Below are 25,499 nucleotides of genomic sequence, written 5' to 3'. Positions count from 1 at the left end.
GAGGAAGGCTACGACTCCTCTTCCTCGCCCTTCGGCGGCGCCTCCGGTTCCTTCAACACTTTCTCGGCGGCGGCAGCAGCATGCAAGAAAATTCCTTTTTTTTTTTTTTTTTAATCTATTTTTTTCCTTTTTTTTTTTTTTTTTTTTGCGGGGGGGGGGGGGGGAAAGACACACGTTCCCCCCCCCTCCCCCTCCCCCCCCCCCCCGATTTCCAAAGTTCGAAGAAAAAAAGTCTCGGGGAATGGCTGAGTTTCAGGTTTTATTTCTCTCTCTCTCTCCACAGAGGGTGGGTTTTGGTGGTTTGGTGGCTTTTTTTTTTTGGAATTCTCCCAAGGAGGGAGGGGGGGATGGGGGGGGGAAACTCAAGAGATGGAGGGGGGGGGGGGGGGTGTGTGTGTCTTTTTTTTTTTTTTTTAAATTTTCTTTTTTTTTGTTTTTTGTTTCCTGTTAATTTTCCTTTTTTTCATTTTTTTTTTTTTTTTCCGGTTGTATTTTTACTCCTCACCGTCATCTTCCCCGTCCACCGAGAGCGCGGCGTATTTGCTGGCGTGGCTGAACTGCGGGAGGGAGGGAGGCAAAGAGGGGCACAGGTTAAAAAATAACGCCCCCCCCCCCACCACCATTACCCAAAAATGGGGTTTTTTCCCCCAAAACTGTGCTTACGGAGGGTGGGTTTTCCTCGAGTTTCTTTGGCTCAGGTGCAGGTCGAGAGTCGTGATCCTTCCTGCTCTCTCTCCTGCGGGAACCGCAGCCCCGTCAGCCCCCGGGGGGGGGGGAAGAAACCACCCCCGGGGGGGGGCAGAAACCTCCCCCAGGGGGTAAAACCCTCCCCCAGGGGGGAAAAACCTCCCCAAGGAGGGCAGAAACCCCCCCAAGGGGAGTAAAAACCTCCCCTGGGGGGGAAAAACCTCCCCTGGGGGCAGAAGCCACCCCAAGGGGGGGTAAAAACCCTCCCCCGGGGGGGGAAACCTCCTCCAGGGGCAGAAATCACCCCGAGGGAGGGCAGAAACCTCCCCCAGGGAGTAAAAAACTCCCCCGGGGGGAAAAACCTCCCCCGGGGAGGGCAGAAATCACCCCCAGGGGGTAAAACCCTCCTGCAGGGGGGAAAAAACCTCCCCCGGGGGGGGGCAGATACCTCCCCAAGGGGGGCAGAAGCCACCCCAAGGGGGGGAAGAAACCCTCCCCCAGGAGAGAAAAAACCTCCCCCAGGGGCAGAAACCACCCTCAGGGGGGCAGAAGCCACGCCCCAGGGAGTAAAAAACTCCCCCAGGGGGTAAAAACCTCCCCAAGGGGGGGGCAGAAACCTCCCCCAGGGGGTAAAACCCTCCCCGGGGGGGGGGTGGGTGTCAGAGAGGCAGCAGAGGCGGATTCTTGAAGCCCAGCCCCAGATTTAAAAATCCCAATTTTCAGCCCAGCCCCAGATCTAAAAATCCCACTTTTAAACCCAGTCCCGGTTTTAAAAAATCCCACTTTTAAGCCCAGCCCCGGATTTAATCCCAGTTTTGCTCTGGGAGACACCAGCTGCAGCGCAGGGGGGGCAGCGGGTCTAACTGGGAGGTGGCTCCAGGATGGGTACCGCTATCCCCCCGGGGTGTGTGACATCCCCCCCCCCCCCATTTCCCACCCCAAGCCCCCCACCCCTCCGGGGACACCCACCTCTCGGAATCCCCCGGGCCGCGGCTGGAGCTCCCGCTCCGGACCTTGGAACCGCTCTCCCGGCCCCCGTCCGGCTTGTTCTCATCTCCTGGGAGGGGGAGGGGGATGGAAAAAATCCATGAGGTCCCACCCCCCAACACCACAGAGCCCCCCCCCCCCCGACACGTGGCCAGCCCCGGGGGGTGTTTGGGCCACCGTTTTGGCCGGGCTCTGTGCCCCGTCCCCACCACAGGGACGGTTTTTGGGAGCTTGTTTTGGCGATTCCCAGTCTCAAACCAGTTGCTCCCAGCGCGTCCAGTCTCACCTTTCCTGTGGGTGTTCTTCTGGGGGGGGGCATCTTCCAAGGTGAGGCTGGGGGCCGGCTGGTTGCCACTGATGAGGAGGGGGGAGAAGAAAAGGAACATCAAGATCTTGGGATGAAGATGGGGACACCGTGGGGTGGGGAGACTTTGGGGGGGGGAACAACCCTGGGGCTACTGGGATGTCAGGGCAGGGGTGGGCAGCGGGGAAATCTTGAGGAATTATGGAATGGGTTGGGTTGGGAGGGACCTGGAAGATCTTCCAGTCCCAGTTCTACTGGGAAGGGCCACCTCCCACCAAGAAGAGCCACCTCCCACCAAAGAAGGGCCACCTCCCACCAAGAGCCACCTCCCACCAAGAAGGGCCACCTCCCACCAGCCCAGGTTGCCCAAAGCCCTGTCCAACCCGGCTTTGATGCCCCCCCCCTCCAGGGATGGGCCACCCACAGCTTCTCTGGGCAACCTGGGCCAGTGTCCCCCTCGTCTCTGCATCCCTCTGGTGTCCCCAGAGACAGGGGACATCTCCCCAGAGCGGAGCAGAGGGCCAGAATCCACCCCCCCCCCTTCCTTGGGATGCAGCCCAAGGTTGCCGGTGGCTTCCTGGGCCACCAGCACCACGTTGATGGCTCGCATGGAGCTCGAGGCATCCCCGAGGACCAGGACGCCCCCCGAGATGTCACCAACCTGGTGGGAGAGTGCTGCTCCGAATCCGAGCTCTGGGAGCGGGCGTGGGGGGGGTTGCCGCTCCGTTTCACCCAGGCGTTCTCCTTGGGGGGGGGCGCCGGCATCACCTTCAGGGGCTGCTTCTCCTCCTTGGCCTTGGAGGTGGGCGAGGGGGTGTCCTCCTCTTTGGAGAACGTCTCGTTCTCCAGGGACTTCTCGCTCTCCCTCCTCCGTGTAGCTGCAAGGGGCGGGGGGGGGGCACAAACCAGAGGTTTAATCACAGGTGGGTCACCAGAAGGGGTGACAAAAGTGACAAATCCCACCCACCCCCCACCCCGGTCTTTACTTACTCCTGCCTGTGGGGCCGGTGCCCACCGAGGTGCCGGGGGGCCCCGAGGTGCCGGTTTGGGAGGACTCGCTCCCCGTCCGGGATCGTTCCTGGTTTTCTTCGCTTCTCCAGCTGGGATGCCTGTGCCGGGGGAAAGGGAGGGGGGGGGGGAGGCAAAAAAAAGGGGAAGGGGGGTTTAGAGCACCCATCGAGGGGGTTTAGAGCACCCCCCCAAGGAGTGGCACCGGTGCCAAAAGGAATGGTCCAGGGGGGGAAAGGTGGCCACCACGGGTGTGACTGTGCTCCTCAAGGAACATCATCAGAGGCTGGACATCCCCAGCAGGGTGAGGGGGGTCGGAATTCAGCCCCTCTGGGGGGATGTCCCCCATCTCTGGGGACATCAGGGGGACATGGAGATGTTGGAGTGGGGCCGGAGGAGGCCACAGAGATGCTGGGAGGGCTGGAGCCCCTCTGCTGGGAGGACAGGCTGAGAGAGTTGGGGGGGTTCAGCCTGGAGAAGAGAAGGCTCCGGGGAGACCTTGGAGCCCCTTCCAGTCCCTAAAGGGGCTCCAGGAAAGCTGGGGAGGGACTCTGGATCAGGGAGGGGAGCGATGGGACGAGGGGGAAGGGTTTGAGACTGAAAGAGGGGAGATTGAGCTGAGATGTGGGGAAGAACTTCTTTGGTGTGAGGGTGGTGAGAGCCTGGCCCAGGTTGCCCAGAGAAGCTGTGGCTGCCCCATCCCTGGAGGGGTTCAAGGCCAGGTTGGAGGGGGCTTCGGGCAACCTGGTCTCATTGAAGATGTCCCAGCCACTAGAAGGGATGGAACTGGGTGAGCTTTAAGGTCCCTTCCAACCCAAAACGTTCTGGGATTCTATGGCGATTCCACCACTTCCCTGGGTTGGAGGGGACCTTGAAGTTCATCAAGACCAACCATCAACCCACCACTGACCCATGTCCCTCAGCACCGGCTTTTGGATCCCTCCAGGGATGGTGTTTGGGGAGTGGAGCCATAGTATAAGAAGGAACAGTTTTAAACCAAAAATCAGGAGATTTAAACTGAGATCTGGAGAAGAACTTCTTTGCTGTGAGGGTGGTGAGAGCCTGGCCCAGGTTGCCCAGAGAAGCTGTGGCTGCCCCATCCCTGGAGGGGTTCAAGGCCAGGTTGGAGGGGGCTTGGAGCAACCTGGGCTGGTGGGAAGTGGCACCAAGTGGGAACTGGATGACTTTTGAGGTCTTTCCCAATCCAAAACCATCCTCTGATTCTCCGATTCTGCGACACCCCCCCCCCCCAGACACCAGGTAGGTTTGAAGCCCAAGAGCCCGCCCTGGGGGCAGAAGGAAGCCCCCTTCCCACCTTCCTCCGGCCCCCACCTCTCTCGGGGACGTCTGTCTATCCTCTTATCATCCTCCAGCTGGCGTTGCAGCTTCTCCTGCTCCTTCTGTAGCCGCTCTTCCACCTCCCGCTCCCTGGCAGCCGTGTCCACCGGTTTGGCCTCCCCGAAGATGGAGGCAGCCCGGCTGGACTGGGGCGCGGGGGCCACCGAGGTCTCCTCCTCCTTGGGGGCGCTCCGGGGCTTCAGGTTCAGCTTCGGCCTCTGAGTGGGACCTGGGAAGGAGCCACAATGCCACCAGTGACCATAAACCCTACCCTGAGCCGCTCTGGGTGGAGCTGGGGATCGTCAGACCCCCCCAAAATGGTGGTGGTGGTGGGGGGGGCAAAGGCAATTTCTCATCCAATTTTACATCCAAGAAAAGCTTTTCACTGGTTATAGAAAAACGAGGCTTTTTCTTGCCCCAGCACCCTCTTGGGATCTTGTAGAATGTCCCATCTTGGGCCACGGGCAGCCCACCACCCTTCGGGCACAAGGGACAATGACCATCCAAGTCCTCCTCACGCTTCCTGGGTTTCTCCCAGGTTGGTGACACTCTGCTGGTTTGGATGGACTCATTTTTCTGCTCTCAACCCCGTTCTTGGTCCTTCCAGGCCCCAAAAGAGCCTTTTCTGGTCCTTCCAGGCCCATAAAGAGCAAGTTTGGGACCAACACACTCCCAGGAACCAACTAAAATGTGGGAAAACATGGGAAAACGGCCTTTCCCGGGAACAAAGCCCTTCAGCCACCCGGAGGGGCCAAGATTTGCTGGATGGTAGCCGAGAAAGATGTGTCCGGAGCCGCTCGGGAGCCACGGCGTTACCTCTGTCATCGCGGCGGAAATCATCCCGGCCGTTCCACCGATCCATCCGGTCATCCCGCCGGTCGTAGCGGTCCTCGTAGCGGTCCCCGCAGCCTCGGTAGTCATCATCCCGGCGGTAGCCGCTGCCAAAAGCCCTCCTGCCGCTGCCTATCCTGGAATCGTAGCCTGCAGGGAGGGAAGGAGAGGTCCTTCCCAGTGAGTCCCAGTCCCTCCCAGTCCGGCGGGGCGCGGAGGTGGCCATTCTGTGGGCCAGCAAAGCCACAACGGCCTTAAAATCCAGGCTCGGTGACAACTAGAGCCAGGCCAGGGGCTGAAGCTGCCTGGAGAGGGACAGCTCGTCTTCCGCACCCCTTTTCCCAGTTACCGGAGGGGAACTGGGAGGCACTGGGCAGCTCATCTGCCGTGGCAGAGTCTCCCCCCTCACCCCTCTGGGAATATCCCACCTCGGTCGTAGTCTCTGCTGCGGTCATCGTAGCGGTCCCTGCCCCCGAAGCCACGGTCCATGTCCCTCCGGGGACCGTCACGATATCGATCATCGTAGCGGTCGCGATACCCTGGGGGGGGGGGGGGAGCGAAAAAAGGAGGGGGGGGGAGCGAAAAAGGGAGGGGGGGTAGTGTCTGGCGTGAGCAGGGCAGCACGGAGAGAGCCAGCATATGGTTTTACCCCAAAAACACACCGGCAGAGATTTTCCGCCCCTGGTTATTGTCAAAGGGCCACAAATCCCTTAAGGAAGCAGGAAAATCCCTGCTACTGGTCTTCCCAGTCGGGAGACGGCGCTGCCCCAGTCGCCCTGGCAAGGATCTAGATGGGGATCAAGCTCCGGGGTGGTGGCTCCACCATGGAGGGAGCGGAATAAATAAAGCACACCTGGGTGTCAGGATAACGTGGATTTTTTCAGGGGGAAAACAACGGAAAAGGAGGAAAAAACCCATCCCTGTGGAAAGACGGGGCAAGGTTTGGCTCTGGGGGAGGGGGAAGGAACCACTGAATTCTGTGGGAAATCCGCTTCCCAGGGGGAGGAGCGGAGGGAAGCAACAGCCAGCCCGACTCCTTCTGTCCCTCCGCCACCGTTTTGGGGACAGAAATACCCTATTTTGATGCCAACTCACTGTCTCCGAAGCTGTCGTCGCCCCTGCGGGGTGGGTAATCATCGAAGCTGTCGGTGGTGGCGGGACGGGCCCTCCAGTCGCTCTCGAACCTCTCCGAGTCCCGGAACCGATCCCGGTCTCTGCCGAAGCAGCGATCATCCCGATCTGCCGGGAAAGGGATATTTCAGCTCCCGGGGTGGAGAGAACAACCCAGTCCCCTCCGGAACGCGCTCACTCGTCTCTATCGGCAGTAACCACCCACGCTGCGGAAAAAGCCCTCGGCGGGGTTAATTAGCTCGATAGGGACGGTAGCGGGAGCTAATTAGCGCGATAAGGGGCGTGGGAGGAACCCACACAACAAACCCCCCCCCCCCGAGATAAGCACCCAACGTCCCAACAATCGGGGCCTCCAGCCACCGTTCGGGTGGGGACAAGGGCCGTTTGTCCCCTCCTCAGGCGTTTACCTCCTCCACCGACTCGGCCACCCGGAGGGCCCAGGCGAGGGGACGCTCACCTTTATCCTGAGCTTGATCAGCAACATCCACTCGTATCCTTCTGTTCCCTAAAGACTGAAAAACCAAGAGGGAGACGTCAGCCCTGAGGCGTGGAGATGGGCACGGCGGGGGGGGCGAGAAGAACCCATCTCAGGCCATTCCTCAGCAGCTTGGACCACACAGGGCTTTCTCCCGGAGCCCTAAAAAGTGCTTTTTCTCCCCAATTTCAGTCTTTCTCCAACAGGGAAAGCCAACGCTCTACAAGAAGCCGCGTTTTAATACATCTCTAGCACCCAGGATGCGGAGGAATGAGCCCGATGTGAGTTGGAAGGGCTGGGGGGGGGGGGGGGCTTGCAGCCCCCAGTCCCGTTCCGTGTCAGGGGTTGGATGGACTCACCTCTTCGTTGAGGCTCAGAGCCTGGAACAAGGAGTCTATGTCTTCGAACTCGGCGTAACCGAAACCTTTCAACCTTTCCGGGTTGGTGGGCTCCCGCGGCAAACGCACAGCACTTATCTGCGGGGGGGGGGGGGAGGAAGGGAAAAGGGAAGTGGGGGGGAAAAAGCAGCCGTATAAAAATTCCCGCTCCCCCCCCGTCAATCCCCCGGGGAAGGATCATCCCAGAGAATGCAACTCGTAGCTATCGATGGATTAAAAACCCGGAATAAAAACCCTCTCAAAGAGGAGCAGGGTTCAACTATCCCCCCCCATCCCCCAAAATGCTGCCGACACCGTTTGGAAGGAGGGATTTAGCCCCACGGGAGCTCAGCTCCGCACCCCGAGTGCGGGGCTCCAGCCCCACAGGCATGGGTCCCAGAATTCCAGAATGATATGGAGTGGGAAGGGACCTCTGGAGATTGTCTCCTCCAACCCCCCTGCCAAAGCAGGGGCACCCAGAGCAGGTTGGATTCATCCAGGAGGGGTTTGGAATGTCTCCAGAGATGGAGACCCCACCACCTCTCTGGGCAGCCTCTCCCAGGGCTCTGCCACCCTCAAAGGAAAGAAGTTCCTCCTCATGTTTAGGTGGAACTTCTTATGTCCCAGTTTGTGCCCGTTTCCTCTCGTCCTGTCACTGGGCACCACTGGAAAAAGACTGGCCCCATCCTCCTGACCCCCACCCTTGATCAGATCCCCCCTCAGTCTTCTCTTCTCCAGACTCAAAAGCCCCAAGTCCCTCAGCCTTTCCTCCTAAGAGAGATGCTCCAGGCCCCTCAGCATCTTGGTAGCCCTTTGCTGTGCCCTCTCCAGCAGTTCCCTGTCCTTCTGGAACTGGGGAGCCCAGAACTGGTCCCAGTGCTCCAGATGGGGCCTCCCCAGGGCAGAGCAGAGGGGGAGGATGACCTCCCTTGAGGTTCTCCACGCTCTTCTTGATCACAGAATGCTATGGGGTTGGAAGGGACCTCTGGAAATCATCTAGTCCAACCCCCCCTGCCAGAGCAGGTCCAGTCAGAGCAGGAGGCTGATGCCCCCCAGGATGCCATCGGCCTTCTTGGCCACCACGTTGCTGGCTCATGGCCATCCTGGTGTCCACCAGGACTCCCAGGTCTTTCTCCTCAGAGCTGGTTTCCAGCAGGTCACCCCCAACCTGTCCTGGTCCATGGGGTGATTCCTCCCCAGGTGCAGGACCCTGCACTTCCCCTTGTTGAGTTTCATCAGGTTCCTCCCCACCCGACTCTGGAGTCAACCCTTCACATCCCACCTGCTTTTGGAGCTCGTCCCAGGCTCCTGAGGAAAAACCCCGTGGAAAAACAGTTTTGGACCCCTTCAACCCAGATTCCTCGTGCCCAACATGAGTCCTGGTGCGGGGACAGCTCGCTGGGTTATTTGTGCCCCTCCTGGTCACGCTGAGGGTCCTCGGCGTCACTCCCAGGCCCTGTCCCACCTCCTGCTGGACCAATGCCTTCTACAGACCCTCCTGGATGGATCTGGGCTCCCAAAGGTGGCTTCTCCTGGGTCAATCCCTGCTCCCAGGGCTGGGAAGCGGCAACGGCCTCTCGGCTCCCTCCTCCTTCTCCTCCTCCTCGGGAGGAGCCTCACCCAGGCCGTTACTCCCCCAGGAGAAGCAGATGCTGCCTCAGCAGGGACCAGAAGTTAAAAAAACAAGGCAAAAAAAAGGAAAAAATGAAGGTAAGCAGCGTGGTTCTGCCCACGGGGAGCCACTGCTGCCGTCAGCACAGCTCGCTGCCGCGCCAGGAACACCGGACTCAAGGACCGGGAGGAGGGGACAGAGTGTCCCCGCAGCTGGTGACACAAAGGTAGGTGACACACCAGAAGGTTGGGCCACCACCCAGAGGGACCTGGCCAGGCCGGAGAGTTGGGTGGGGAGGAACCTGATGAAATTCAACAAGGCCAAGTGCGGGGTCCCGTCCCTGGGGAGGAATAAACCCCCCCAAACCAGTACGGGTTGGGGGTGACCTGCTGGAAACCAGCTCTGTAGAAAAGGAACTGGGAGTTCTGGTGGACACCAAGTTGCCCACGGGCCACCAATGTGTCCTTGTGGCCAAGAGGGAAGGAGCAGCTGGGTGGGTGTTTGGCATCAGCTCTGCAGCCCAAACAAAGCTGGGTGACACACCAGAAGTTTGGGCCACCACCCAGAAGGACCTGGTCAGTCCAGGGAGTTGGGTGGGGAGGAACCTGATGAAATTCAACAAGGCCAAGTGCAGGGTCCCGTCCCTGGGGAGGAATAAACCCCCCCAAACCAGTACGGGTTGGGGGTGACCTGCTGGAAACCAGCTCTGTAGAAAAGGAACTGGGAGTTCTGGTGGACACCAAGTTGCCCACGGGCCACCAATGTGTCCTTGTGGCCAAGAGGGAAGGAGCAGCTGGGTGGGTGTTTGGCATCAGCTCTGCAGCCCAAATCCCCCCAAAATCCAGCCCAACCTCCCCTTTTCGCCTGGTTAAGGGGGAAAACCACCGGGCGCCTGCTTTGAAAGGCTTCCTGCTCCTCACCATCGCGAGGAAACAGCGGGAAGAGCTGCTCGTTGGCTGAAAATCAAGGAATTCACCCCAAATCCAGCATCCAAGAGCTGGAACCAACAGAGGGAGTGCGAAGGGGGCGGGTGGCATCCAAAATCATGGTATTTCAAATTAAAGCCTACGTTTCCCTCCTTCCCCGAGCCCCGGCTCCGAGGCGTTACTCACGTTGAGTCCTCTGAAAAAGTCCTTGATGGATTCTTCCGTCACGTCGTAGGGCAGGTTTCCCAGAAAAGCGGTGTAAGGGGGGGATTTGGGGAGGCGGCTTCTGTCGATGTTGGGTTCCCGAGCGGCCCGTGGGGCGGTGGGAAGGATGGAGCGGTCGATGGGGGGTGCCCGGTACACGTCGTCATCGTTACTGTGCCAAGTGGTAGAAACTAAAGAGAGAAATATGTCAAATCACACCCCGCGCCCCCCCCCAAAAAAAAGCACCCAATGAGAGACCAGTCACCATCCTCATCACAGGGTGTGTTACGGGTGAGGGGATGGTCATTAAAGCCCTGAAATTCATCCGGCCGAGACGCCCGACCCAGAAATAGAGGCAGAAAAAGCTGCCCAAAAGAACCCCGAGGAGAAACCGAGGCAGTTTAACGCCGGGGAGAGCGGCCGTTCAGCCCAGCCACCCATTTAATAAAGCGTTAAAGTCTTCCCAGGATGAATTCCTCTTTAAAATCCCACCGGGAACACTCCCGGCTCCGGTGACTCTGCCTAGCCTCCACTCCGGTTACACCCACAAAAAGCTCTTTATCCCATTTCTGTCCCCTCCCCTTCACCAGTTTGGGTCCTAACGAGTACTGGGTTTGCTCCCTGAGCTTAATTACTCCCCAGAAAAGAAAATAAAACCGGAGAATTTTGCAACGTTTGGGGCGTGTCGTCGCGGGTCAGCGGCCGTTCAAGGGCACAGCCAAACCCCGAGCTGGCGGGGGGGTCAGTTACCGACACTTCCCACCCCATATCCCTCCTAGGGTGGAAGAAGGGGAAGGATCCACCCCATCTCCCTCCGTAGGGTGGAAAAAGAAGGGGAAGGATCCACCTCCAAGCAGAGGGATCCACCCCAAGAAGGGGAAGGATCCACCCCCAAGAAGGAGAAGGATCCACCCCCAAGAAGGAGAAGGATCCACCCCATCTCCCTCCATAGGGTGGAAAAAGAAGGGGAAGGACCCACCTCCAAGAAGGATCCATCCCCAAGGAGGAGAAGGATCCATCCCCAAGAAGAGGAAGGACCTGTCCCCAAGAAGGATCTGCCCCCAAGAAGGGGAAGGATCCACTCCCAAGAAGGGGAAGGATCCATCCCCAGGAATTAGAGGATCCATCCCCAAGAAGGAGAGGGATCCACCTGTGGACAAAACGCCCCCACATCCCTCCAAGCCCAGGACCCCACGGGCCAAGAGACTTCTCATCTGGGTGAAAAAAAAAAGAGCTTTTTTGGGTGTTACCGTCTCCTTCCAGGTCATCTGTCTCGTCGGCCCAGCTGACGGGTTTGGGGATGTAGGTCGGGCCACCGCCGCCGCCACCGTCCTCTGCCAGAAAGTCCGTCAGAGTCAGGGTCTTGCCCTTCTTGTTCTTCTTCTTAGCTGGGGGACAGAGGGAGAGAGAAGGATGGGAGTGAGCGACGCCCTGGAATGGCCTGGGTTTGGGTTGCCGGGGCTACCGGGACGTAGGCACGAGCCACCCAGCCGCCGCCACAAGCCATTGGGACACAGGCATGAGCCATCCAGACGTGCCATGAGCCACCAGGGTGTGGGCACGAGCCATCCAGATGCGTCACGAGCCATTGGGATGTGGGCCCGAGCCACCGGGACGTGGGCTTGAGCCATCCAGATGACCCACGGGCCACCGCGATGCGGGCATGGGCCACTGGGACACGGGCATGAGCCATCCAGATGTGTCACAGGCCACCGGGATGCAGGCACGGCCCATCCAGATGCCCCATGGGCCACCATGATACAGGCATAAGCCACCAGGATGTGGGCATGGGCTATCCAGATGCCCCATGGGCCACAGGCACGGGCTATCCAGATGCCCCGTGGGCCACCAGGACACAGGCTATCCAGATGCCCCACAGGCCACGGGGACGTGGGCACGGGCCATCCAGATGCCCCACAAGCCACCAGGATGTGGGCATGAGCCACCCAGATGTGCCATGAGCCATCGGGACACGGGCACGAGCCATCCAGATGTGCCATGGGCACGAGCCACCCAGGTGTGGCATGGCCCACTGGGACATGGGCACGAGCCATCCAGATGTGGCATGGGCCATCGGGACACGGGCATGAGCCACCCGGATGTGGCATGGGCCATCGGGACATGGGCATGGGCCATCCAGATGTGCCACAGGCCATCCAGATGTGCCATGGGCCATCGGGACACTGGCAGGGGTCATCCAGATGTGGTATGGGCCATCGGAACGTGGCCACAAGCCACCCGGACGTGGCATGGGCCACTGGGACACGGGGATAAGCCACCTCATCCCAGTGTATTTTCCATTCCCAAAGGGACAACACCCTTAAATTCTCCAGCTGGGAAGGGGTGCTCCCGTCACTCAAAGGACACTCACGTTTTGGGGGTCAGTCTCCCAAAACCTCCCCATGGGGGGGGGGACGGGGGGGACACGGAAGGGGGGCTACTTATTTTGGGGGAGGAGAAAGCCACCCCACTTCCACCCATGGCAGCGAAGCACGATGCCAGGAAGGCCGGGACACCTTAACGAACCTCCAATTCGGGGAGGGAGCTTTTACTCCAAAAAACATCACCTTTACCTCAAAAACCTCACCTCTACCCTCCAAAAACCTCACCTTTCCCCCCAAAAACCTCACCTCTACCCCAAAAAACCTCACCTTTCCCCCAAAAACCTCACCTCTACCCCCCAAAAAACATCACCTCTATCCCCAAAAACCTCACCTCTACCCCCCAAAAACATTTCCAGGTAGAATTTAGGGGGCTCAGCCCCCCCCCCCCCCCCATGACCCCTCGCAGGGTCTTTAAGTGACATATCAGCTCTTCCTTTCCCGGCAGAAAAAGCTGGGGGGGTGGGGGGCTTTAAAATCCAGCGATGGGCCCCCCACTAATTGCTCTTGAAAACACATGCGCTCTTTATCTTCGTTAAAAATAATTAATAAACTCCGGGAGCGCCGGACTCGGTGCAGATAATCCCCAACTGGGCTGTTGACCGGTGTGTGTGTGATAATTAACGGGGGGGGGGGGGCATGGCGACGGCTTTAACGAAGATAAAACCAGGGCGGAGGCGGGGGGGGGTGGGGGTTTAAGGGGCTGCTCGTTTGCGGTCTCTAATTAGCCAGGGTGGAGGCACTGCTCACCCAAAGGCCCTTAAAATGGGGGCTTCCAGGGAAACACCCCCCCCCCCCCAAGTAGGGATACAAGGAGGGGGAGGGAATTTCTAGTGGGGAATAAGGGGGGGAGAGGCTCCAGGTACGGATCCACCCCCCTGGGTGTGACACTGCCCCCCCCCCCCCCCAAATCCTCATTTTTGGCCTCAGGCTGGGTTTTAAGGCTGAAAGTGTTCCTACTGGGGGGGAGGGAACCATCCCAGTGTCTCCCAGTGACACACTGGGAGCCCCCACCCCGATGCCACTGGGGAGGTCCCGCTCCCTGAGGCTCTCCCCAAGCTCTTCCTTCCCAACCTCCACCAGGAGCCCCCGGAAAAGGGACAGAGGGAAGAGCCCAGCCTAAAAATGACCCTTTTTCCACCACCACCCCCTGCCGTTTTGGCCAGCTTTGTCCCCAAAAGTGTCACCCAGCCTTGTGTCGTTGTCGTGTTGTTCCCCTCCCCCCCCCCGCCATCACCGTCCCCTCGAGCCGCCAGGCAGCCATCGTCCCCCACCATCGTGCCCAGGGCCAGCTTGGCTCCTCCAGGAAGCCACAATGGCCAAGTGACACTTAATGGCACTGGCAGCCACCGGGGGGGCGGGGGGACATACGACACGACACACCTGGTGGCTGCCCCCCCCTCGCCACCCCTTTGGACGCTCTGGAGAAGACCTTGGTCTTATTCTGGCATCTCCAGCCCCCCCCCCGCACCCGCCTTGGCTTTGGGACTCGGGGTGCGGGGGACTGGGGGGGGCTGGAAACACGTCCCCCAGGACCCCCCAAACACACAGGAAGCCACCCCGGGGGGGGGTGACCTAGTGTCACCCCCCACCCCCAAAAGGACCCTGTGAAGCCTGGCAGGGAGCTCTGATCCACCCTGACCTCGGGGGGGTGACACCTTCCAGCCCCCCCCCCCCCCCCCACCGAGTGACACAGAACCAGGAGCCATGGGGACACACACACATGGTGGCTGCTCCCCCCCCCCACTTTGGTGGTGGTGGGGGCTTGTCCCCTCCTCATGGCAGGACCCTGGTGACGCTCTGGAGAAGACCTTGGTCTTCTTCTGCCATCTCCAGCCCCCCCGCACCCACCTTGGCTTCATGACTTGGGTGGGGGGGAGGCGGGGGGGTGTGTGGAAACATGTCCCCTAGGACCCCCAAACACACAGGGAGCCACCCCGGGGGGGGTGACCCAGCGTCACCCCCACCTCTCACCCCCCCACCAAGGACGCTGTGAAGCCTGGTGTGTGTGGGGGGAAACCTTCCAGCCCCATCCCCCCCCAATATGTCTGTCCGTGGCTTTATCTGGGAAGGGGGTGAGCTTCTGGGGGGGCTTCACCAATCCCTGGGAGCCCCCCCGAGCTTTCGTCACCAGCTGCAAACATCTGTGGGTCCCCCCATCATCCCCCCTCCCCCAATTTTGCCGAGGGTTTTGCCCCTGTACCTCAGAGCCGAGGGCTGGGGGGGGGCAGGACACACAAACCGGGCCCGGGGCTGGGGGGGACGGGACACAAACCGGGCCCGGGGCTAGGGGGGGGGACGGGACACAAACCGGGCCCGGGGCTGGGGGGGGGACGGGACACAAACCGGGCCCGGGGCTGGGGGGGGGACGGGGACGACGACACAAACCGGGCTGGGGACACAAACCGGGCCCGGGGCTGGGGGGGGACGGGACGGGGACGACGACACAAACCGGGCCCGGGGCTGGGGGGGACGATGACACAAACCGGGCCCGGGGCTGGGGGGAGACGGGACACGGACGGGACACAAACCGGGTCCGGGGAAGGAATAGGTTGGGGGAGGGGGGGTACGGACACGGCGAGTCTGCTTCCCCCCGGTCAAAACGGAGCCGGTTCCCCCCCGCGCTGCCCTGGGCCGGCAGCTGCAAGGAGACTCAAGGGTACCCGAGGCAAGAGGGGGGGGGGGGGGGGGGGGGGGGGGGGGGAGGGTTGGGAGGCCCCGGGGAAGGGGCGAGGTCCCGGGAAGGGGCGGGGCTCCGGTACACACACCCCCCCACAGCCCCCCCCCCCCCCCCTTCCCGGTACCGGGCCCGACCGCGTGCGCACCGCGCACCCACGTGGGTGCCGCCCCGCCCGGGGCCGCTCCGCGCCTGCGCAGTGACGCGCCCGAAGGTTCCATCTCCCCCCCCCCCCCCCCCCTTCCCGCCCCGCCCGTCAATCACCGCCGGCGGCGCGCGCCCCCCCGCCAATAGGAGGAGGGCGCGGGGGGGGGGGAGCGGCCGCTCGCGCCGGCCTGAGGGGACGTGGGAAGGAGGGGGGGGGGGGGGGGAAGGCCGGCTCGCCCCCACCCCGGTTCCGCCGCTGCCCCGCACCCCCGGTCCCGCCACCACACACATACACACACACCCCCCGCCCCGGGGAGCGGCAGGGCCCGGTAGGGAGCGATCGTCGCCGGCCGGGCCCCTCGGAGGCCGCCGGCCGCCGCCGCCGCCGCGCCGCGCTCACCTGAGGCCGCCATGTTGGGAAGAGGCAGAGAAGGCAAAGGACCCGGATGGCGCCGTCACGTGACTAGGAGCCGGCCCCGCCCCCTCCCCCCGCTGGGGGGAGGGGGGCGGGGCCGGGCGGGGAGCGGCTGATTCTGCGTTTGGCGGCGCCGCCCGCGCCGCGATCGGGAGTGGGGGGGCAGCGGGGCATCGCAGCGGCACCGTGACCCCCCCTCCCCGTGCAACGCACCAGCACCCCACCACCCCGTGTGCACCGCGACCACCGTGGAACGCACCAGCACCCCCCGCGATATGCACCGGCACCCCCCGTGGGCAACGCACCGGCACCCTCCAGGCACCGTGACAGTCGTGCAACGCACCAGCACCCCCCGTGATACGCACCGCCACCCCCGTGGGCAACGCACCAGCACCCCGTGGGCACCGCGACCCCTTGTGGGCAACCCACTGCCCCGCCTCCGCGTGCACCGTGACCCCCGTGCAACACACCAGCCCCCCCGCCGTGTGCACTGTGACCACCGTGCAATGCACCAGCCCCCCTGTGTGCACCGTGACCCCCTGTGCAATACACTAGCCCCCCCGCCAAGTGCACCGTGACCCCCCCGTGCAACGGACCAGCCCCCCCTCCGTGTGCATCATGACCCCCATGGAATGCACCCCCGTGCCCCGTCCCCCCTTGTGCAACACACCAGCCCTCCACAGACACCCCCCCCCCCCCATCCCTGTGTCCCTGTGTCCCGGCCGGAGCTCGGGAATGACCCTGGTGACGGTGGGGGACACAGGAACCTTCTGGGGTCCCCCTGGCTGCTTTTTTTGGGGGGTGTGTGTGTGATGCCTCCTGGGACCCCCAGATGGGGGTGGGGAGGTGCCCCTGGGGGGCTGGGGGGGTGCTCAGTTGGGACAGGGATGGGTACAGCCATCAGCCCCCATTCCATGGGGGCAGCTGGTGGGAAGGAGGAAGCGGGGGTGGCCAGGGGCTGGTCCTCTGTCCATCTGTCCGTCTGTCCTCTGTCTGTCTGTCCTCTCTCCATCCACCCGCCATACACCCCCCCTTGCACCCAGCCCCCATCCCTCCAACTCCCCCCACCTACCGACTCCTCATCCATCCCTCCATCCCCTCCATCCATCCATCCATCCATCCCTCCATCCATCCATCCATCCATCCCTCCATCCATCCACCCATCCTTCCACCCATCCATCCATCCCTCCATCCATCCCTCCATCCATCCCTCAACTCCTCCATCCACCCATCCCTCCATCCATCCATCCACCCATCCCTCCAACCATCCATCCATCCATCCATCCCTCCATCCATCCACCCATCCTTCCACCCATCCATCCATCCCTCCATCCCTCCATCCATCCCTCCATCCATCCCTCAACCCCTCCATCCATCCATCCATCCCTCCATCCATCCCTCAACCCCTCCATCCATCCATCCATCCATCCACCCATCCCTCCATCCATTCTTCCATCCATCCCTCCATCCATCCATCCACCCATCCCTCCACCCATCCGTCCATCCCTCCACGCATCCATCCATCCATCCATCCATCCACCCATCCCTCCATCCATTCTTCCATCCATCCATCCATCCCTCCATCCACCCATCCCTCCACCCATCCGTCCATCCCTCCACGCATCCATCCATCCCTCCATCCATCCATCCCTCCATCCATCCCTCCACCCATCCGTCCATCCCTCCATCCATCCATCCCTCCATCCCTCCATCCATCCACCCACCACCATCAAACCACCCATCTGTCTGTCCCTCCCCCCCACCCCGTGCCTCAGTTTCCCCCTGAAGCCCCCCCTGTGGCCCTAAACCCCGTTCCCTCCCCCAGCAGAAGGAGACACCAGGGTGGAACATCTCCCCGGGGGGAGGTGAAGTGACATTTTATTGAGGGGGGGAGGTCTTGGGTCCCCCCGCCCCAGGTGCTGGGGGGCCGGGGGGGCCCCTCCGCTGGCTCAGTACGTCCGCACCTTCACCTCCTTCGTCTCCGTCACCACCTTGCCGTCCACCATCCTCTGGGTGGTCCTCTGGGTGGTGGAGGTGCTCTCTTTCTCCAGGGCATCTTGCAGGCTGAGGGGGTGGGGAAGGGGTGGTTGAGGGGGCTGGGGGGGTGTCCCAGGGTGTCTCCTCCCCGCACCCACCTCTAGTCAGATGTGTCCCCCCCCTCTTCCCCAGTGTCACCCCAAGGAACCCAGAGGTGACGGAGCTGGAGCATCCTGGAGGATGGGAGCAGGGTATCACTGTCCCCAGGGTATCCTGAAGGATGGGACCTGGGACGTCCCAGCTCCTGGGGTTCATCCCTTCTGGATGCCACCACTGTCCCCTTCCCATCCCAAGAGCATCCTGAAGGATGGGACCTGGGATGTCCCATCACCCTGGGCTCATCCTGTCTGGATGCCACCACTGTCCCCTCTCCATCCCAAGACCATCCTGAAGGATGGGACATGGGACATCCCATCATGTGGGGCACATCTCTTCTGGATGCCACCACTGTCCCCTAGAGCATCCTGGAGGATGGGCTGGGATGTCCCGGCACCTGGGGCACATGCCTGCTAGATGCCACCACTGTCCCCTTGTTGTCAAGACCTGGACTTCCCATCACCCGGGGCACATCCTTTCTGGATGCCACCACTGTCCTCTTCCTATCCCAAGACTGTCCTGAAGGATGAGACCTGAGACATCCCATCACCCTGGGCTCATCCTGTCTGGATGCCACCACTGTCCCCTTCCCATCCCAAGACCATCCTGAAGCAAGGAGATGGGACATCCCGTCACCCGGGGCTCATTCCCACTGCTGTCCCCTTCCCATCTCAAGCCAAGGATGGACCCAGGACATCCCACCCGTGGTGGGACCCCATCCCCGCTACCTGAACTCCTCTCCTCCCTCCAGCAGCTGGCGGTAGGTCGCGATCTCGGCCTCCAGCTTGCCCTTGATGTTGAGCAGGGCCTGGTACTCCTCGGCCTGACGCTGCAGCTCGTTGCGCACCTGCACCAGCTCCGCCTCGGTCCCCAGGACTAAGCCGTTGAGGTGCTCCATCTGAAGGCCGTAGCGGTTCTCCACCTCTAGCAGGTTGGCCTCCAGGCCCGCTTTCTGCAGAGCGTCACCACAAGGTTCAGCCCACCACAGACCATGGCTTGGCGGCCCCGTGGGGCTGGAGATGACAGTGGGGACTTGGGGGGCACCTGGTTGTGGAGGGACTCCAGGTCGATCTCCAGGGTTTGGACGGTGCGACGAAGGTCCACCACGGTGCTGCGGGCTGTGTCGATCTCCTTGCTGCTCTGCGTGATCTCGATGGTGCTCTCGGTGATCTATGGGGGGTCACACATGTGGTTTGGGGGTCAGCGCATGGGCCTGGCCCACCACGGCCACCCCAACCCATGGAGGGGACACAGAGGGTGAAACCACCCCAGGAAGAGCCAACCCTAAGGACTGGGGTCCCACGTGGGACAGGAGTCATCCAGGAATGTCCCAAGTGTTGGAGCAGGATCCTCTTGGAGCAGGAGCCCACAGAGGTTTGGGGTCCCCTATGGGATAGGGGTCACCCCAGGAGTGTCCCCCAGGGTTGGACCAAGACCCCCTTGGAGAAGGTCCCCTCTGTGGGGTCAGGGTCCCCCACAGGATAGGGGTCACCCCAGAAATGTCCCCGGTGCTGGACCAGAACTGGTCAAGTCTTCCTCGTGGGGTGCCTTTGGGGAACACCCCTGTGTCAGACTGGGGACCCCCAGGGGAACACCCCCCCCCAGATTGGGGTTCTCCCTTGTGTCAGGACCCCCAGGTGACCACCCTATTGAGTTGGGGGCTGCCCCCCATCTTGGCTTGATGTCCCTCAGGGAAGACACCCCCATGGAGCATCACCCCCGTTCCTTGGGGACCACCGGGGCCCCCCGGGGTGCAGGTTTGGGTGGGGGGGCTGGACCCACCTGACGCCCCCATTGCTTCTCCAGGTCCTCCAGGTTCTTCTGGGCCAGGGCATCGTACTGGGCCCGGATCTCCGCCATGATCTTGCCCAGGTCCTGTGACTTGGGGGCGTCCACCTCCACCGTCAACGCCGACTCCGAGACCTGGGCCTGGAGGCTCTTCACCTCCTGGGGGGGGGGGGGGGGGAGTGTGCAACGAGGGGCTGACGTCAGCGTGGTGTCCCCCATCGGGGCCGGTTGTCCCCCCAACCCCTCCCCAGCTCCATCCCTACCTCCTCGTGGTTCTTCTTCATGAAGATGAGCTCCTCCTTGAGGGACTCGATCTCCCCCTCCAGCTGCATCCGGGCCATGTTGGTGTCATCGATGACCTTGCGCAGCCCCGCGATGTCGTTCTCCACCGAGAGGCGAATGGCCAGCTCCGCCTCGTACCTGGGGACACCTCGCTGAGCCACCTCGGCCATGTCCCCATCCTTGTCCCCATCCCTGTCCCCATCCTTGTTCCCATCCCTGTCCCCATCTCCTTTCCATCCCTGTCCCCACCTGTGTTCTTATCCCTGTCCCATCCTCATCCTCATCTCCATCTCCAGCCCCATCCCATCCCTGTCCTTGTCCCCATCCCTGTCCCCATCCTCATCCCCATCCCTGTCTCCATCCCCTCCTCGTCCCTGTCCTCATCTCTGTCCCTGTCCCCACCTGTGTTCTTATCCCTGTCCCATCCCCATCCTCATCTCCATCTCCAGCCCCATCCAATCCCTGTCCTTGTCCCCATCCTTGTCCCCATCTGTGTTCTTATCCTTGTTCCGTCCCTATTGCCATCCCCATCCCTGTCCCTGTGCCCATCCCTATTCCCAGACATGTCCCCATCCCTGTCCCTGTCCCCATCCTCTGTCCCCTTTCCCACTTCTGTTTCCATCCTTGTCCTTGTCCACATCCCTATTTCCATCCCCAACATGTCCCTGTCCCCGTCCTTGTCCCTATTTCCATTCCTATCCTTTCCCCACCCACACCCTCATCCCTGTTCCCACTCCTATTCCCATCCCCACTACCATTCCCATCCCTATTCCCAACTCTATTCCTATTCCTATCTTCATTCCTATCCCCATTCCCACCCCATCCCTGTCCTTGTTCCCACCCCCCAGTCCCACCCCATCCCCATTCCCATCCCTGTTCCCATTCCCAACCCTGTTCCCATTCCCATCCCCAATCCCACCCCACTCCCGTCCCTGTTCCTATCCCCATCTCATTCCCATTCCCAATCCATTCCAGTTCCTGTTCCCATTCCCATTTCCATTCCCATCCCATTCCCATCTCCATTCCCATCCCATTCCTACCCATTCCTGTCCCTGTTCCCATCCCATCCCCATTCCCACCTATTCCTGTTCCCATCCCATTCCCACCCCATTCCCATTCCCATTCCCATCCCTCACTTGACCCTGAAGTCGTCGGCCGCCAGCCGGGCGTTGTCGATCTGCAGCACCGTCCGGGCGTTCTCCACCGTCACCTCGAAGATCTGGGGGGGGACACACGGGGGACATGGGGCCACAGGGCCATGGGGACACGGGACATGGGGACACGAGGACACAGGGAAATGGGAGATGGGGCCACAGGGACATGGGGACACGGGGACATGGGGACACGGGGACATGGCAGATGGCCCACAGGACCGTGGGGGCATGGGACATGGGGACCCAGGCACACGGGTACATGGGGACACGTGGACCCAGGGACATGGGGACACGGGACACGGGGACACGGGACACAGGGACACGGGTACATGGAACCCAGGGAAATGGGGACAGAGGGACATGAGGACATGGGGCCATGGAGGCAGAGGGACACGGGACATGGGGACATGGGACAGAGGGCCATGGGGCCACAGGACCACGGAGACCCGGGGACACGGGAAAATGGGGATGTGGGACACGGGGACAGAAGGACATGGGGACACAGGACAATGGGGACACGGGGACATGGGAAAATGGGGACGTGGGACATGGGGACACGGGACAGAGGGAGATGGGGACACAGGGAAATGGGGCCACGGTGCTGTGATCGGGGCGCGGGGACCCCCCCGCCGCCACCCCCAGCCTGTGCCACCGCCCGCGTCACCCCACGTCACCCAGGCAGGTGCCACCTGGCAGGTGCCCGCGCTGCCACGGGGGGGGGGACGGGACGGGAGACGGGGATGGCGGGGGGGGGACGGGACCTCGCCCCGGAAAAGCGCTGATAAAACGGGGTGGGTTCCTCGGGGGGGGGCACCCAGGCATCCAGGGGGTGGGGGGGCTGGGCTGCCTCTGGGTCACCTTGGGCTCAGCCCTGGGGACCCCTGGGCTTCCCCCCTCCCTCCCCCCCCATTTTGTCACCCCACACCCTTGGTCATGTCCCCCGTTCCCCCCCCCCCCCACCCCCCCCCGGGACCCCACATGGGTGACAACCCCAAGCTCGGGGTGCAAAGTCCACCCCCCCCCACTACCCGCCGGGTTAATGCTTAACCCCGAGGTGCCACCACCCCTGGGGACACCCCCACACCCCCCTCTCCACCCCCCCACCACCACGAGGGGACCCCACCTTGTCCCGCAGGTCCTCGATGACCTCCCAGTGGTGGCTCCAGTCCCGGGTGCCGGGACCTTTCTTGGCCATGAATTCCCGGATCTGGACCTCCAACCTCCGGTTCTCCTGCTCCAGGCTCCGCACCTTCTCCAAGTAGGTGGCCAAGCGCTCGTTGAGGTCCTGCATGGTCTCCTTCTCGTTGGCCACCACCCCAGACCCCATAAACGACATCCCCCCCCCCAAGCCGGCCCCATAGCCGACCCCATAGCTGGCCCCATAGCCGGCCCCGTAACCGGCCCCCACGGAGCTGCTGGTGCGGGTGACGGAGATGCGGGAACCCGAGCCCCCCGCCCCGGCGTAGACGCTGGCCGCGCTGCTGAGGGGGACCAAGCGGCGCCCCCCGACGCCGGGGGTGACACCGGAGCGGTGGGAGCTGGTGTAGACGCTGCTGCTGCGGGAGAAGTTCATGGTGACGGTGACGGGAGCCGGACGGAGAGCCGGAGGGCTGGGTGGGTGGATGGACGGATGGACGGAGGGACGGACGGAGGGGATTTATAGCCCGAGGGAGGAGGGAGGGCGGCCCCACGGCACCTCCCCACAGCCCCAAGGTGGGGCTGGATCCAGCCCAGGGCTTTGTTCTTGTGGGGCACGGGGAGGAGGGATGGGGCTCGGCCCCATAACCTGTGGGGCCCCAGAACAGAGGGACAGGGCTCAGCCCCATAACCCGTGGGGTGCAGGGTGAAAAGTTGGGGGTCAGCCCCATAATCTGTGGGGTTCAAGGAGGAGGGACAGGGCTCGGCCCCATAACCTGTGGGGTGCAGAGCAGAGGGAAGGGGGGGCAACCCCACAACCTGTGGGACCCTGAAACAGAGGCATGAGGCTCAGCCCCACACATTTTGGGGCACCCCCACGGCTCCAGCGGCCCCCCCCCCCCCTCCCGTTGCACACCAGCCCCACATCACCCCACTGATACACCCCCCCACCCCATAGCGACTCCCACTCCTGGGGGTGGTGGGGTCCCCCCCCCTCATTCGGGGGGTTTGAGGTGGGGCTGGCCGTGCTGGAGACCCCCGGGGGGGGGGGGGGTCGCTGTGGGTCCCATGTGGGGGGGCTCGCCCAGCCCCACCAGCTCTAGGAATCCCGCCTGGCCTCTCCCCCCCCCCCCAGCCCCCCCCTCTGCCCCGAGATGGGGTGGGGGGGCACCCAGGCACCCCCCCGCCCCCCCCCCTTTCCTTGGGACAACCCAAGCCCACCTGTGGGGCTCAGACTCCCTCCCCTCCCGGTCTCACCCCCTCTCCCGGCTGCCCCCCCCCCCCCCGCCCCAGAGCAGCCCCCTTGGAGCATCGGGGGGGGGGCGGCGGGGGGGCCACATTCCGGCCTTATCTGCGGAGCTGGGGGCGGGGGGGGGATGTGGGGCAGAGCACGTCCCCAGTGGCCTGGGGGGTGTGTGTGTGTGGGGGGTTCCTGGGGCGGGGGGGGGGTGTCCTGGGGGACACAGGGGTGGCGGGGGGGTCCCCGCAGCGCCCCCCCCCCCCCCGCCCCGGCCCCGCCCGTGTTTGCTCTGGCCGGGCCATAAAGGGGTGCGGCGGGGGGGCCCCATCCTGGCACCGTCCGCGGCCCCGCTCTGCCCAGCCCCACTCCTGCCCCACTCCTGCCCCATTTCCGCCCCCCCCGCCCCTTTTCCTATCCCGTCCCTGCCCCATTTTGCCCCATTTCTGCCCCAATTTGCCCCATTTTGCCCCATCCCCGCCCCATTTCTGCCCCATCCTTTCCCCATCCCTGCCCCATTTTGCCCCACTTCTGCCCCATCCCTGCCCCATTCTGCCCCACTTCTGCCCCAATTTGCCCCATTTCTGCCCCATCTCTGCCCCATTTTGCCCCATTCCCTCCCTATTCCTGCCCCATTTCCTCCCATTCTTGCCCCATTTTGCCCCCCTCCTGCCCCACTTTGCCCCACTCCTGCCCCACTCCTGCCCCATTTTGCCCCACTCCTGCCCCATTTTCCCCCATCCCTGCCCCATTTGACCCCATTTTGTCCCATTTTGCCCCATTTCTGCCCCACAGCCACCGGCCGAGGGGTTTGTCCCTCTGCCAACCCCGCGCCATTTCGGTGTCCTTTGAGGCGGTGGCACCGGGACGGGGGGGGGACGACGAGGAAATGGAGGCGCCGGAGCTGCCCCGTGGGGTCCCCCGGAGGGTCTGACCCCCCCCCCGGGCCACAGGGGTCCCACCCCGGGGTCCCCACCCTGGGGTCCCCAAGGTGTCCGATTCTAGGGTCACAGGGGGTCCCCACCCTGGAGTCCCCACCCCGGTGTCCCCCAAGGTGTCTGATCCTGGGGTCCCCACCCTGGTGTCCCCACTCTGGGGTCCCCAAGGTGTCTGATCCTGGGGTCACAGGGGTACCCAACCGGGGGTCCCCACCCCAATGTCCCCAAGGTGTCCGATCCTGGGGTCATAGGGGATCCCCAACCGGGGGTCCCCACCCCGGGGTCCCCAAGGTGTCTGATTCTAGGGTCACAGGGGGTCCCCACCCCAATGTCCCCAAGGTGTCCGATCCTGGGGTCATAGGGGGTCCCCAACTGGGGGTCCCCACCCCGGGGTCCCCAAGGTGTCTGTCTGATCCTGGGGTCACAGGGGTCCCCACCTAGGGTCCCCAAGGTGTCTGATCCTGGGGTCACAGGGGGTCCCCACCCTGGGGTCCCCACCCTGGAGTCCCCACCCCGGGGTCCCCAAAGTGTCTGATCCTGGGGTCACAGGGGGTCCCCACCCCGGGGTCCCCAACCCGGTGTCCCCAAGGTGTCCGATCCTGGGGTCGCCACCCTGGGGTCCCCACTGTCCTGGGGCGGGGGGTGCCCATGGGGCTTCCCAAGACCCCCCCACCTCTCCGCTCCTGTTCTGGGGTGCCCCACGGAGCCGGGGGGACCCCTTGGCCCCGCCGCTGGTGCGGGGGGGGGGTGGGGATGGGGGCGGTGGGGGGGCCGCTCCCCGGCCCCTTATCGGGCACATTCCTGTCGTGCCGGGGGGATGATGGAGGAGCCGGGAGCAAACACGTCCCGTGTCCCCCCCCCCCCGCCGCGTCCCCCCCCCGCCCCGGCTGGGCCATAAACCCCAGATGAAAGACCTGCGGCTGATAAGGACCAGACACGACCCCCCCCCTTCCCCCCCCCCTCCCTCCAGAGACCGCCCCCCCCTCCCCCGCACCCCGAGGGATGCAGGATGCCACCTTCCTCCATGGGGGGGGGGGGGCACCTGGGGCTTTGGGGGTTCAGGGCCACCATCCACCTCGATGTCCCCCAACCTGTGGGCGGGGGGGGGGGGGAACACCCCCTTTCTGAAGCCTCCCCCCCCCCCCCAGCAGGGCAGGGGCCGCCCGGCTCCCCAAGGGTTAAAGCGAGAGGTCTGGCCGCATTCCTGAGCGATTCCACCACCATCCTCCTCCTCCTCCCCGACCCACTCCAAACCCTGGGGTGGGGGGGGCACGACACACCCAGCGGGGTCCCCCTCCCCACCCAAGGGGTCCCCTCCCCGACCCAAGGG

At 63.2% G+C, this 25,499-nt stretch overlaps 2 protein-coding genes across 2 annotated transcripts; both read right to left on the bottom strand.

Moving 5' to 3' along the window:
- Positions 1 to 155: 155 nt before the first annotated feature.
- Positions 156 to 15,519, bottom strand: EIF4B (eukaryotic translation initiation factor 4B). Its single transcript, XM_074164859.1, has 15 exons — positions 15,486 to 15,519; positions 11,131 to 11,268; positions 9,863 to 10,071; positions 7,121 to 7,237; positions 6,744 to 6,798; positions 6,251 to 6,394; positions 5,584 to 5,694; positions 5,141 to 5,305; positions 4,319 to 4,553; positions 2,969 to 3,087; positions 2,640 to 2,856; positions 1,961 to 2,028; positions 1,657 to 1,744; positions 664 to 736; positions 156 to 557 (listed from the first exon to the last, which is right to left on the bottom strand). Exons 1-15 carry the CDS (start codon positions 15,496 to 15,498, stop codon positions 495 to 497), a joined length of 1,815 nt encoding a protein of 604 aa, XP_074020960.1. The 5' UTR covers positions 15,499 to 15,519; the 3' UTR covers positions 156 to 494.
- Positions 15,520 to 17,344: 1,825 nt separating this feature from the next.
- KRT18 (keratin 18) lies at positions 17,345 to 22,596 on the bottom strand. Its single transcript, XM_074164900.1, has 7 exons — positions 21,981 to 22,596; positions 20,840 to 20,922; positions 19,685 to 19,841; positions 19,416 to 19,580; positions 18,678 to 18,803; positions 18,362 to 18,585; positions 17,345 to 17,564 (listed from the first exon to the last, which is right to left on the bottom strand). The coding sequence occupies exons 1-7, from the start codon at positions 22,428 to 22,430 to the stop codon at positions 17,450 to 17,452; spliced, it is 1,320 nt and encodes a 439-aa protein (XP_074021001.1). The 5' UTR covers positions 22,431 to 22,596; the 3' UTR covers positions 17,345 to 17,449.
- Between the last annotated feature and the right edge of the window lie 2,903 nt (positions 22,597 to 25,499).

Source organism: Numenius arquata, chromosome 29, assembly GCF_964106895.1.
Source record: "Numenius arquata chromosome 29, bNumArq3.hap1.1, whole genome shotgun sequence".
Classification (NCBI taxonomy): Eukaryota; Metazoa; Chordata; class Aves; order Charadriiformes; family Scolopacidae; genus Numenius; species Numenius arquata.
The sequence above is the reverse complement of the archived record's forward strand: the minus strand, read 5'-3'. Positions and strand labels throughout refer to the sequence as shown.

Bases quoted from the DNA above. Each gene is read 5' to 3' on its own strand.
- EIF4B (XM_074164859.1), bottom strand. The intron at 737-1,656 runs GTGGGTGTCCCC...CGGTTCCCGCAG, and splicing joins GGCCCGGGGGATTCCGAGAG to GAGAGAGAGCAGGAAGGATC. The intron at 558-663 runs GTAAGCACAGTT...TCCCTCCCGCAG, and splicing joins TCGAGGAAAACCCACCCTCC to TTCAGCCACGCCAGCAAATA.
- KRT18 (XM_074164900.1), bottom strand. From the start codon at position 22,430: ATGAACTTCTCCCGCAGCAGCAGCGTCTACACCAGCTCCCACCGCTCC. The intron at 18,586-18,677 runs GTGCCCCCCAAG...GACGCTCTGCAG, and splicing joins TGGAGTCCCTCCACAACCAG to AAAGCGGGCCTGGAGGCCAA. The intron at 17,565-18,361 runs GTAGCGGGGATG...CCACCCCCTCAG, and splicing joins GAGGGAGGAGAGGAGTTCAG to CCTGCAAGATGCCCTGGAGA.